Source organism: Lacerta agilis, chromosome 6 (genome assembly GCF_009819535.1).
Source record: "Lacerta agilis isolate rLacAgi1 chromosome 6, rLacAgi1.pri, whole genome shotgun sequence".
NCBI classification, from domain to species: domain Eukaryota; kingdom Metazoa; phylum Chordata; class Lepidosauria; order Squamata; family Lacertidae; genus Lacerta; species Lacerta agilis.
The window spans coordinates 38,993,284-39,005,546 of NC_046317.1; the positions used below are offsets into that span (position 1 = coordinate 38,993,284).

Below are 12,263 nucleotides of genomic sequence, written 5' to 3' on the forward strand. Positions count from 1 at the left end.
GGCAGCTTCCCCACCGCGCAAACTCGGCGCTTGTCTGGGCCCGGCGTGAGAAGGAAGCGGGTCGGGGGTTTGCCGTTGAGGGGAGCGGCAGTGGCTCTCTCTGCCCATGATGCAGCCGGTGGAAGCGCCTCCAGTTCCCTCAAGGGCAGAAGAACAGCTTCACCCCTCGCAACGTGGCGACTAATCCTGCCCTTTTCTCCAGGGGACACGCCGCTTTCGCAACGGAGGGGCATTCCGATTGCACGGCGCTTGTTGCTCATGGAGCCCACCAGCTCCGGGCGGTGTGCATGGTTCTCCCGCGTCCTCATTTAATCCCCATAACAATTAGAACCACCAGCACCACCTTGCTCTGCTGCGATTAAAGCACCTTTGACTGTTCCCACGGCAGTTCTCACGTTTTGGTCTTGGTTTCACTCCAGGTAGGGCATCGCTGCTGGAAGCGCTGGAGGGTGGCAGGCAGCAGGGGCTGAGCCTGGTGGCCCCTAATGGCTTGGCCTGGTGTAGCAGCTTCCTAATCAGGGAGAACAAGGGGCGCTGAGCCAGAAAAGAGAGAGAGAGGCTTTGGCCACAAGCCAGAGTCCAAATAATTTGATTTGTTTCTCCCGCCCGCCCCATATCATTTATTTATTGTATTTATATCCCACCCACCCCACCCAAGGAGCTCAAGGCGGCATACACGGTTTCCCTCATTTAATCCCCACAACAACCCTCTAAAGTAGATTAGGCTGAGAGGCAGTGACAGGCCTATGGACATGTACACTACGGGGCATGTATCTTTATCATTTATTTGATTTATAGTACCCTATTCCTCTTCTAGGGCAGCATATATGATATGCTCACAACAGCCATTGTCTCCTCGCAACAAGATCACCCAGTGAATAAGCAGGGATTTGAACCTGGGTGTCCCTTCCTGGTTACCTTATACAAAGCCATCCCACGCCACATGCCTTTAGGTAGTTTTGCCTCTGACCTACCAAGCAAGGGCAGAGGCAGCAGCACAGCACAGGAAAGTAGGCAGGAGTGGGGACCTGAATTTAAGCTATACTGTAGTCAGAACCACACAACTTCCTGTTCCTGATGTGCCCCAGTCATGGATATTTGCAGCATTAATGGAACTGGTCAAATAATAAGCCTCCCAGCACTGCTTAGTGGAAAACAGAGAAATATACAAACATAGAAACCTGCCGTACAAGTTAGAACCGTTGGTCCATCTAGCTCAATATTTTTTGCACTGAGCATCTCTCCAGTGTTTCAAACAAGGGACTTTCTCAGCTTACCTGTAAATGCCAGTGACTGAACTTGGGATCATTTGCAAACAGCTCTTGTCCCTCCCTATCATTAACATTCTAACTAGAAATCTCAAGAATGGCTTGCCTTGCGTATATGTGCTAACGAAAATATTAATTGATTCTATCCATTTCCTGCCTTTCTGTTTAAAAAGCTGATAATGTTAATATGGACTGTAATTGATCAAGGATGTAATTTATCAAGACTGCCCCTGGAAAATATGGGAAGTTGGCATATATTGTTAATGGTGCTTAATACGACTCCCAGAATCCTCCTGGCCAGTACTTTTTGATCTTAAGAACATAAAGAAGAGCTGTACTGGATGAAATGAAGTTCAGCATCCTGTTCTCACAGTAGCCAGTCAAATGTCTTTGGAAAGGACACAAGTGCCACAATACTTCTTGCTCATGTTTCCCAGCAAGTGCTTTTTGGAGATATGCAGCCTATGATACTGGAGATAGAACACAGCCATCATGATTAGTGGCAATCGATAGTCCTATCCTCCATGAGTTTGTCTAAACCTCTTTGTAAAGCCATCCAAGTTGGTGGTAAGGCAAAGTGCATAGACATCTGAAGGTACAACCCCCATATGGCTCCAGCTCTTAGCTAGTTTGTGAATGCATCCAGATTGGATTTTTTTTTTTTTACATAAATGTGTACATGTAAAACTGTCAGCCTCCTGTGATTATGTAACTTCAGAAGAGTGCAGCAGGGCGGTTTTTCCAAAAACAACTACATTATACGAAAGGACGACATACTGAACTCTGATCAGCTTTACAGAGGTTTAGCTCCTAAAACATACTGGGGACAGGATCCACAGCCTCCACATTTTCGCTGTTGGGACAACAGATTTTACATTCTCTTTGATGCCTTTGCTTCTGTAGAGAATTGGAAGGAGGAAAAATGACCTGTTTAACCAGTTTCTGAGGGGTAGGACCTGCAGCATTAAAAACACAGTATGTTGCTGTAGAAGGTTACGGTGGATTACATGTGTGTATCATTTCCCATTAAAAAATCCTGAAGCAAAATAACAAATAGTAACATACCAAAACTTTAAAATAACAATATTCCAAAAATATATTAAAAACACATATAAGTGTTATATTTAACAAATTTATTTAGCACCTAGTTGTAACAAAATGTCTTAAGAGGTTTACAAGTAATATTAACATTATCAATAAAAAATGAAGTGCTTCCAAGCAAAGAATTCAGCTATAATGTTGGTTGTGGTAGGGACAGATCATCTCCATCCATAACAGTTTGAAACTGAGTGTTATCTTTTACAGATAATGGATGATAGTGAAGATGAGTGGCTGTCTCTCAAGCCCAAAGAGCCATTGCCATTCCAGTGCTGTGGTAGTGGCTGCAAACCGTGTGTCTATGACACGTATCAGAAAGAGCTGGAGCAATGGGAAAAGGCCAAGACAAAAAAAGACAGAAGCCTCCTGACAAGGAAGAAACAGCAAGTAGAAATCTTTAAATTATGTTAATATTTCAACTGGGTCATATTTTCTCTCTCTTGTAAATAGATCCCATTGATTTCAAATTGATCTACTGTACGTTCAGGTGTATCTATTTAGGCTGCAATTTAGGCCCCACACAACTAGGAGTAAGCCCCACTGAATTCAGTAGGCCTTATTTCTGAGGAGACATGGTTAAAACATGGTTACTTTGCAGTTACTTTCCAAAACAGTATTTTGTCCTTTTTATATCTAATTAGAAGTTTAATATAATTATGTTTCAAAAAGTTTATGTCTTTGACTTGTTTCTCTCCTGCCAGTCTCTTGAATGCAGAATTATTAGGGAAAGTGTTTTATAACACTCATCAAATTTCCCACTTCTTTAATATTTGTAATTATAGTTTGCTGCCATATTGTCTTCCCAATAAATCTTGCAAGTATTTTTGCTCTAATAAAAAGCAGTAAAATATGTAAGCTTAATTATCATTACATTTTAAATGCAAGGAAATATATAGTAATTCATCTTTCTAGCATCTCTCATATTGATGAACATCACAACTTACTCATAATTCAGTTTTATCCCATTGTGCCATCTGGGCTTTCTCCAATTCTATTAAAGCCCCTCAAGCTCCCAACAACTGAGGGCAAGCACAAATCTCTTTAAAATATGATGTTGCTTATTGGAGTAATACCTGAGAAAGGATGCTAGGAACTGAGGTGCCGATCCCATTGAGACTAAGCCCCATTGAACACAATGGGTCCTACTTCAGACTAAAAACGCATTGGGTTGTGAAATGCATGCTGGGAAAATGAGAACAAGGAAATGAAGATACAAAGAGAAATTCTTTTTTTAATTTGAAATGATAGATATTAGGGTTCAAGCCTGCTTGGAAGCCCTTTCCATTGGCCTGGAAGCCATTTTGATGTGCCAGGGCTAAGGCTGAGGCACATACTCGGAGGTGCTTTTCTTTATTATTCCTTGTTCCAAATCTGAAGTCTTGAGACTTCAATCAAATTCAGGGGCCACACAATGAATGGCTCACGTGCCCCTGAAAAAGATAAAACATGTCTTGAACAAATTGGTAATGCAAAATTTGCTTCTAAAGATTGCCTGGAGGCCCGAATAAGCTATTCTCTTCACTGGATCTTTGTACTGTGAGAAGCTTCGCTCATGTAATTCTTGCAGACATGAAGCTGTTAAAAGCGCTGGAGTTTTGCAAAGGAAGAAAGACGTTAGCCCTAGTGGGAGGTCTAGAGAAAAATAAGAAATTGCTTTTGAGAGAGACTGCAAACTAAGGAGGAATGCCCATCCATTCCTTGAGATAGGTAGAAAATTACCGCCTAGTTTGCCTTCCATCATCTTTTGGGAGTGCTATTACGATTTCTGTGTGGACACACCTTTAGTTTCTCGCCTTCCAAAATCATTATCAGCAAATACTGTATATTGTTATGGTCATAATTGTAAAAAAACGCAAGCAGATTAAAATGGGACTTCACAAATAATTACTTACTGAATTAATACTCTATTGAGACCAGATGTATTCAGTCTTTAAAATTTCTGTGTGTGGCAGGGTGTGTGTGTGTGTTTTGCAGTAACATGTTTCACCATGGCAGAATTCACTCACATTTTTTTAAAAAAAGAAAAGAGGGTGGCATTGCTTAACCTTGTAATTATTTATTGTTGCTCTTGCAGTGTAGTAATTCAGAACTAACTCCAGAAATGTTTACGGCTTTCATCATAAGCTCTGTGGATCAGCTGACAGAGGACACCTACCAGTATAAATTTGAATTGCCTGGAAATAGCAGCCTAGGGTTGAGTTTGGGACAACATATTGTGCTAAGGTACTGTACTATGTCTCTAGTTAAACAGGCCTCAGTATGTGATTTAACTTGCTTTTTGTTGTTGTTGAGCTACAAAGATTTCATGCCAAGTAAATCATAATTTCTGTGCTCCCAGATTGGCTCTGTTGAAAGAACTTGTGAGCTCACTGAGCTTATTAACCTTGTTAATTTTATGGTATATGCTACCCTACACTTGCTTTTCCTTCCATTTTAGTTGTATTGGAGGCAGAAAAATTAAGTGTGGGTAAGAAAGCCAATTCACAGAAAGGGAAAAGGTGAAAAGAAAATGTGTATTGGAATGATCATCACGTACCAACACATAAGGACAATATACTGTGTTAACTTTTCCCCCTGAGGAAGTTATGCACATTGCAGTACAGAGCCACCTTTCATATTATTTATGTTTTGAGTTACCTTTGTATCCCACCCTTCCTCTAAGGCAGGCATGGCCAAACTCGGCTCTCCAGATGTTTTGGGGCTACAATTCCCATCATCCCTGACCACTGGTCCTGTTAGCTAGGGATGATGGGAGTTGTAGTCCCAAAACGTCTGGAGAGCCGAGTTTCGCCATGCCTGCTCTAAGGTGTGTGGGAACATTTTGCTCTCCCAGTAACTCTGTGAAATAAGTTAGAGTGACTGATCAAAGTTGCCCAAGTGAACCTTATAACTGAGTGATGGTGCAGTCTCCAGATTTTGTGGTCCAACACCAACACCCTGACCATAATATTTTTCTATTTTAAAATTTGTTTATTTGGTTTTTCAGATTAAAATTTTACAATCACGTATCCAAAATACAACATAAAAACAAGATTCAAAAGAATCTCCTGGACTTCCGCCCTCCCCTTTGTGGGAGGACCATAATATCACACTGAGCAAAGGCCTGACGCCCATTGAAAACAGATTAATAAAGCTGCTGTTGGCAACTGTTAGAGTTCACTATATATCCTCCACGTCACTGTAACAGCTAGATGCCTCACAGAACTTCATTAAGGATAAAAGAATTGACTATTCTGAATTGAAAAGTTGTCTGTTGTTGATGTGCAATTGATTGGCAGTGGAAGCCAAGAGGTACATTTCTTCCCAAGTCATTTTTGGACTTTTAAGATGACTGTGATTAAGTCAGTTTCTATAAACTGGGTGAAGTTGCCAGCACCACAACAGGAGCATGGTTCATTCCGGGCTCCTTCCAACACATGTAGGGATACAATGAATTTAGCCTAGGAGTAGTATCATTGACCTCTCTGCAACTTTTGTGAGATAGGTCTGATTTTGCATGATTGTTTCAGTTATTCTTTCCGCACATTTAGTTGCGGGATGCTGCTGTTTGTTAATATTATTTCCATGTATTCACTATCTGTCCAAGACCATTTCTAATGCCCCCCCTTAGCATAGTTCTATAATTCCCTTACTTTGTGAGCAACATAGCTATATTTCATAAAATAGCTAGGCTGGCCGTGTAGCTCATCTGGCCCCAGGAAAGGGAAGGATTGTTAAGGGAGGTGTGTGACAGAGAAACCTGAGGTTATTTCAATGCCTTGAATCTCTGTGATTTCACTGCAAAATGGGAGGGAATGATCTATTGTCTGGCTTGGCAAAGGACAGCCCATGGGGAAGGAGGAAGGATACCTGCAGTGCTTTTCAGGCGGCAGCCTTTGCTGAGAGAGCAGCACTTTGCTGACAGGAATTGTAAGGGATTCAGATCAGGGTTCCCTTCCTCTATCTACCTATCTTTCTTCCTCTCTTTTTTCCTTCCTCAGAGGACTAGTGAATGGTTTGGAGGTTCAGAGAGCCTATACTCCAATTACTCCTGTGAATGCTGAAGGGCACTTTGAAGTTTTAATAAAGGTAAATAGCGGCCTTTGTTCTATAGATTAACAGCTTGACGTAGGAATCTAGGAATCGTGTCATCTTCTAGGCCAGCTGAGTGCTTAGCTTTGTACTTTAATAACTAGAGGCCTGTAGTCAAAGATTTGGCTTGTTAGTCCTAATCAATATGTGGAATTCTGCCCCCCCCCCCCCGCTCTGAAGTAAAGACGGGGCTACTCATGCAGCGAGATGAGGTGGTAGACTGGGGTGACAGGATTCTGGGTAGTACCATTTCAGAAACTTCCTGCAAGTAAAAAATGGCATGTACTACATATAGCACTGCCTTTTGAGGCACATGCAAGAGGGCTTTTCCTGTGGCAGTATTGCCACATATGGAACTCCCTGCCCCAAGAGGTTAGGTTATCTTCCTCTCTGTGTTCTGCTGGCATGCCCTTTTTAAGAGAAACAACAGCACCACGAGGCTTTGGTTCTGCTGTTGCTTAATTTTGTGTATTTATTGTTAGCTCTGGCTCTCTGTGCCTCCCTGTTTCATGACCTAGTTGGTTTTGGTATTTGTTTTAATGACATGTTATTATTATTTTTATGGTTGTTTACACCTTGCTAACATCTTGGAGCAACTCCATTTCCGAAGGGGAAAGCAGAATGCAAGGGTTCCCCCCCTCCCCATAAATAAATACAACTTTCCCTAATCCATACTTTTCTACATGCAGTGAGCTTTCAACGCAAGGGAGAATCTTAAAATGCATTCCCACCCTACCTCCCATCTGAATTGTTTCTGTCCATTTTACCCCGTCAGTCTGCCGTATGTCTAGAACGCACCCAAGTCAATCGAGTTGACAGCTCAACAGGCTTTACTTCATGGTTAAGCCAAGTTGTTCTTAGAGAAGGGCATCTACTTGGTGCATGTTGGGCTGCAGCATTTTGTCATTGTGAAGGGTTTTGTGATGCTGCCTCTTATTTGTACCCCAAGAGATGAGGTGGGGGAGTAAAAGGGTTGAGGATGGCTCATCTGTGCACAATCATAAAGTCATTTTGGACAATATGGAGCCATCTATATAGGATCCATCTTTTTGTCTATATTAGTAGTCATTTGTTACATTGCTATGGTATGTTACAGGCAGTGTAGGCAGAATGACCGCAGCAGGAAACTGTAGTAACTACAGTACCTGCCAGTGCATGCTGAAAGACAGCTGTACTGTTTTTAGGATCAGTGTCTATCACTGCATAAGGCAATTCTCCTGAGTAAATTCAGTGATTTCTCTATGGGATTAAGAGATTTATTGATTGCAGCCTTTGAGTCCTTATGTTCAGAAGGAATGTTGGCTAAGCCTAACAAGGATCAGTGCAAACATAAATAATTATGAGCCTAGGAATATCAAAATCATGTCTATCTTTTTAATCTGTCTTTACACCTTCTCAGGGGAAGATAGATTTCACTGTAAATCTCAAACCTCAAGCACTAGATCTTCCAGGCAGGTCACAGGGACCCATCATTTTGCCCTCTGCTCACCCTCCAGGAACGTGTGCTTTTCAGGGTTTTATCATTGATTGCGTGATAGTTTGAGCATGAATTATACTCCTTTTGAGGTGTGTGTATAGCTTTTATAAGACACTTGTGGGTGGATCATTTCACTATTATTGTGGCAATTGGAGGGGGAAATGCTACATTTGAGCTGCATTAATAGGTTACCTTTATAGGCTGACTGTGAAATTTTATATATACTTGCTTATTACACACAAGTTTTGCATTTCAATAATAGTAGTAATGATTGTAATAACACCTTCCCTTTATATAGAACCTTTCATCCCAAAAGGAACCATAGTTATTCTCTGGCAGTAACAAAAGAGATGGAACACCCATCGTAAAGCACCCATTTGTATAACTTGGCTTTGTAGATTGTAGTGTATTTTTCACTATTCAGGCAATTTTTGGAAGTACTATATTATTATTATTATTACTATGCAATCCAAGTGCTGTTCAGACACCCCTGTGTCCCATGATTATGGCGCTGCATTTGTGATACTACAGTTAAGTGCGGGTGAGTGGCGATTTTCTGCGCTTAACCCTCCCTTTGAGTGATTCTATAATGTTATGGTGTTTTTTGGTGTAAAACCTGGCATAGAGGTTTTCTCTTCAGGAGTTTCTCCTGCTCTTCTATTTACAAGAATTCATTACAAACCAGTTTGGTCATTTCCACATTAGAACGAGGAAGGAACCTATCCGATTCTAGATACATTCTGTCTCCTGCAACCAATCTCTCACCAAATGGGAAACGTAGTAACTGAAGTCTTATCTCTCTCCACACCTTGAATTTAACACCCTCTTCTGCCTTCTTCTCACTATGGCTAGAGGTATACCAGCAACTCCACCCTGCCCCAGCTCCTAAAGTTTTAACAGCAGCCTGGCATGCAGACATTTATCAGCGATGTCTCCTGATATGAAGATACGTGATAAGAAAAGTTCCATCTGCTAAATGGCAATTGTAAAACCAACAAAGACAACCTGTAGCACCTTGAAGGCTAACACATATATTGTGGCATAAGCTTCCATGGACTAGAGTCCACTCCAGTGGATGAAGTTGACTTTAATCCATGAAATCTTATGCCGAAATAAATTCTTAAGTCTTTAAGGTGCTGCAGCACACTGTGTTGCTTTTGCTGCAACAGACTCTCCCTCTGGGAATTTTTTTCCTGTGTGTCATGCCAGAGGCATAGGAGCAGAATCTGTGTAAAGCTAGCCACCTTAAACATATCTATCTCTCTTCTTAGAATCATAGAGTTGTAGAGCTGGAAGGGACAACAAGGGTCATCTAGTCCAACCCCCTTCAACGCAGGGATCTTTTGTCCAGTGTGGGGCTTGAACCCCTGACCCTGAGTTTAAGAGTCTCATGCTCTACTGACTGAGCCAACTCGGTTCTTTCCTAGATGCAGATGCTTTTTACAGTCTTTATTGTAGAAAAAGTATAAGGCCTGGTGCTGTGATCAGATTTCTGTGTGATGCATTGTCTTAGCTTGAACTACCGGTACTTTCATTCCAAAATCATAGATGAAGGAAGCATTAAAAAGGCAGAATATACAAGTCCTGGAACAAATGACCAAAGAGGCATTGTGCACTTGAATTTCACTACTCAGAAAGCTCCCTTTTTCCTATAAATGCACAGAGTTCCACAATGAATAAATGATTGCATGTGTTAGGTACTATTTTGTGTATTTGTTAGTCAGTATCAGGTGCAAAGGCTATTTGCAGTCAGAACAGGTTTTTAAATACCTGAGTGGTTTTATCTGCCACCCAGATTGTGCTTAGTCAGCACAATCACAATACAAGCAATAGACAATCTTTATTTTGCATACACTTGAGCAAATTAACAAATACTAATGCTAGATTCGTAACTCATGTCCCAGATTAATTTAAATCTCTTTGTGCTAGACCTTTAATATATATTTTAAGCAATTTTAAAAAAAAATACATAGAAGACTTTCTGTTCTAGTTTAGGAAATTTTACTTGTAGAATATAAACGTGAGGTTTTCCTCTCAAAAATGTTGGTGTTTGTTTGTTTGTTTGTTTTGTGCTTACTTTACAAGTGCTATGAAGATGGACTCATGTCACAATATGTCAAATCCTGGAAAGAAGGAGATTCGGTTTGTTGGAGAGGACCATTTGGAGGTTTTCCTTATTCAGCCAATCAAGTAAAGCCCTATATGTACTTACACACCCACACCCACACCCACACACATACACAACCCCCCCTCTCTCAACCCCTTCACTACATAGCAACCACAGGGGAGTTAACAACATAATATCTAAAAATGTAATATAAAATAAAATGGACAATACAATTCCAATGAGATACAATCAGATGTAAGGCCATTATTATAAGTAGTCAAATGCCAAATAGTTGGTTTCCTATTTTTGGTTTCAGGAAATGAGGGGGAAACCATTAGGGTTTAAGGACCAGGGGAGGGGTCTTCAGATTTTCACCAAAGTGCTTCAGAGCTTTGACATGGATCTGTGTAGGATGCAATTTATTTTAAAAAGAACAAGAGGAGAAAATATAGCAGATGATCAAGAATAGCAGTCGAGTCAGATTTAGTATAATTTTTAAAAATATTTGATAATTAATGCTGTAAACCTAAATAGGACGCACTCCCCATTGAACAAAATAGAATTCCATCCAAGTAAACACACTTAGAATTATCCTGTTAATATTGCAAACCTCAAGAGACAGAAAAGTGTGAGGTCTGAGTCCTTTTTGAGCACTGTCCTCCTACCATGTTTGTTTCATTCCCTCTTGAAGCTTCCTTCTCATCTGAATATTGACCATGATTTAGCATGACATGCACTTTCTGGAACAAGCTCATGTCTATTCAAAAAGTTCATTGGGACTTATTGCCAAGTAAAGCTTTCTCAGTTGATCACAGTGGACACGATTGCCAAAGGATAAAAGATAATCCCCGAGTTACGCAGTGTTCACACTTTTTTTATAGGATGAAATGATGAATTGGCACTGAAATTCAGTTTCTGTTGTAGTGTTTTCCATTTCCAGTGACTCAGATGTATTTGGCATCTTCTGCTTCATTTTCAGTATGGAGAACTTCTCATGCTTGCTTCTGGTACTGGTCTAGCACCAATGCTTCCTATTCTTCAGTACATAACAGAGAATGAGGATGATGAAACATTTGTAACTCTAGTGGGCTGCTTCAGGAACTTTGAAAATATCTACATGAAGCCTCTTCTTCAAGAGCAATCTCGATTCTGGAACATAAGGGCATTTTATGTATTAAGCCAGGTAATATTCTAATAGGCAATTTTTCCTTCTCATGGGACAGTGTGACAATCTTCCCCTCAGTTGATGCATGAACCTTCATGCTATATGTATTGCAAGTGGTTCAGTCCTGCACTGAAAACCTTGTCATGTCTAGCCTTCCTAGCTGGGAAAAGACCATAGCAAGGTAGTAAAGCACATGTTTGCATGTAGAGCCTTTTGCAGCCCAAGAGCCGCATCCCCTCATATACAGTGTTCCAGGGGCCACATGCCAGGGCTGAGTGGATCCGGAAGCGAAAGCCGGCAGAACAATGGATGTGACTCTTATCTTTGTACAGAAGGCTACATCCCAGCCAGACAAAAGCCAGAGGTCTCTACATCCTACCTCTTCTCTTTCCATCCAGGAGAGAAAAACGGGATTAATATAGCTCAAGGCTAATTTAGTATTGGCCGTATGTTTCTCTGAGATGATTTTAAAGTGTCTTATACTTTTGCCTCTTCAGGAACACTCACTCGAAAATCTGCCTTGGAGCTTTCAAAAAAACACATACCTTGGTCGAATAAACGAGGACATGGTTAAGAGTATGGTGAACACATGCAGAAGACAACCTTATGTATTGATATGCGGCTCTGTGACATTTAGTGAAGAGATTGAGAGATCTTTGAAAGCCATTGGTCTTAAAGAAGATTCTTATTTTATATTTTAACGGAGTTTAAACAAACAAGGTATCTTTGCTATGAATAACCTTAATCTGCCTTTGGTGAGATTGGATTTTTTTTTTAATGTTTAGCTGTGCCAATCCATCCAAATTTCTGCCTTCTGTGTCCTAAGAGTTGGCTAAACAATCCCATGAATGAACAAATACCACAGCTAGTGATAAAAGCCTGGTTCCACTTGCAGCCAGTTACAGTGGTACCTCAGTTTAAGAACTTAATTCGTTCTGGAGGTCCATTCTTAACCTGAAACTGTTCTTAACCTGAGGTACCACTTTAGCTAATGGGGCCTCCAACTGCCGCCAGAACACGATTTCTGTTCTCATCCTGAATCAAAGTTCTTAACCCGAGGTACTATTTCTGGGTTAG

At 40.9% G+C, this 12,263-nt stretch overlaps 1 protein-coding gene across 4 annotated transcripts; it reads left to right on the forward strand.

Annotated features, from left to right (window-relative positions):
- The first annotated feature begins 40 nt into the window (after positions 1-40).
- On the forward strand, positions 41-11,959 carry LOC117048342 (NADH-cytochrome b5 reductase-like). Of its 4 annotated transcripts, XM_033152061.1 has the most exons (7): positions 41-419; positions 2,574-2,753; positions 4,441-4,589; positions 6,347-6,434; positions 10,000-10,104; positions 11,001-11,204; positions 11,684-11,959. In XM_033152061.1, the coding sequence occupies exons 2-7, from the start codon at positions 2,577-2,579 to the stop codon at positions 11,885-11,887; spliced, it is 927 nt and encodes a 308-aa protein (XP_033007952.1). In that variant the 5' UTR covers positions 41-419; positions 2,574-2,576; the 3' UTR covers positions 11,888-11,959. The 4 variants fall into 4 exon arrangements, with proteins under 4 accessions (XP_033007952.1, XP_033007954.1, XP_033007953.1 ...); XM_033152063.1 differs by lacking the exon at positions 41-419 and having other exon boundaries at positions 2,577-2,753; positions 4,478-4,589; XM_033152062.1 differs by lacking the exon at positions 41-419 and having other exon boundaries at positions 2,577-2,749.
- The last annotated feature ends 304 nt before the right edge of the window (positions 11,960-12,263 follow it).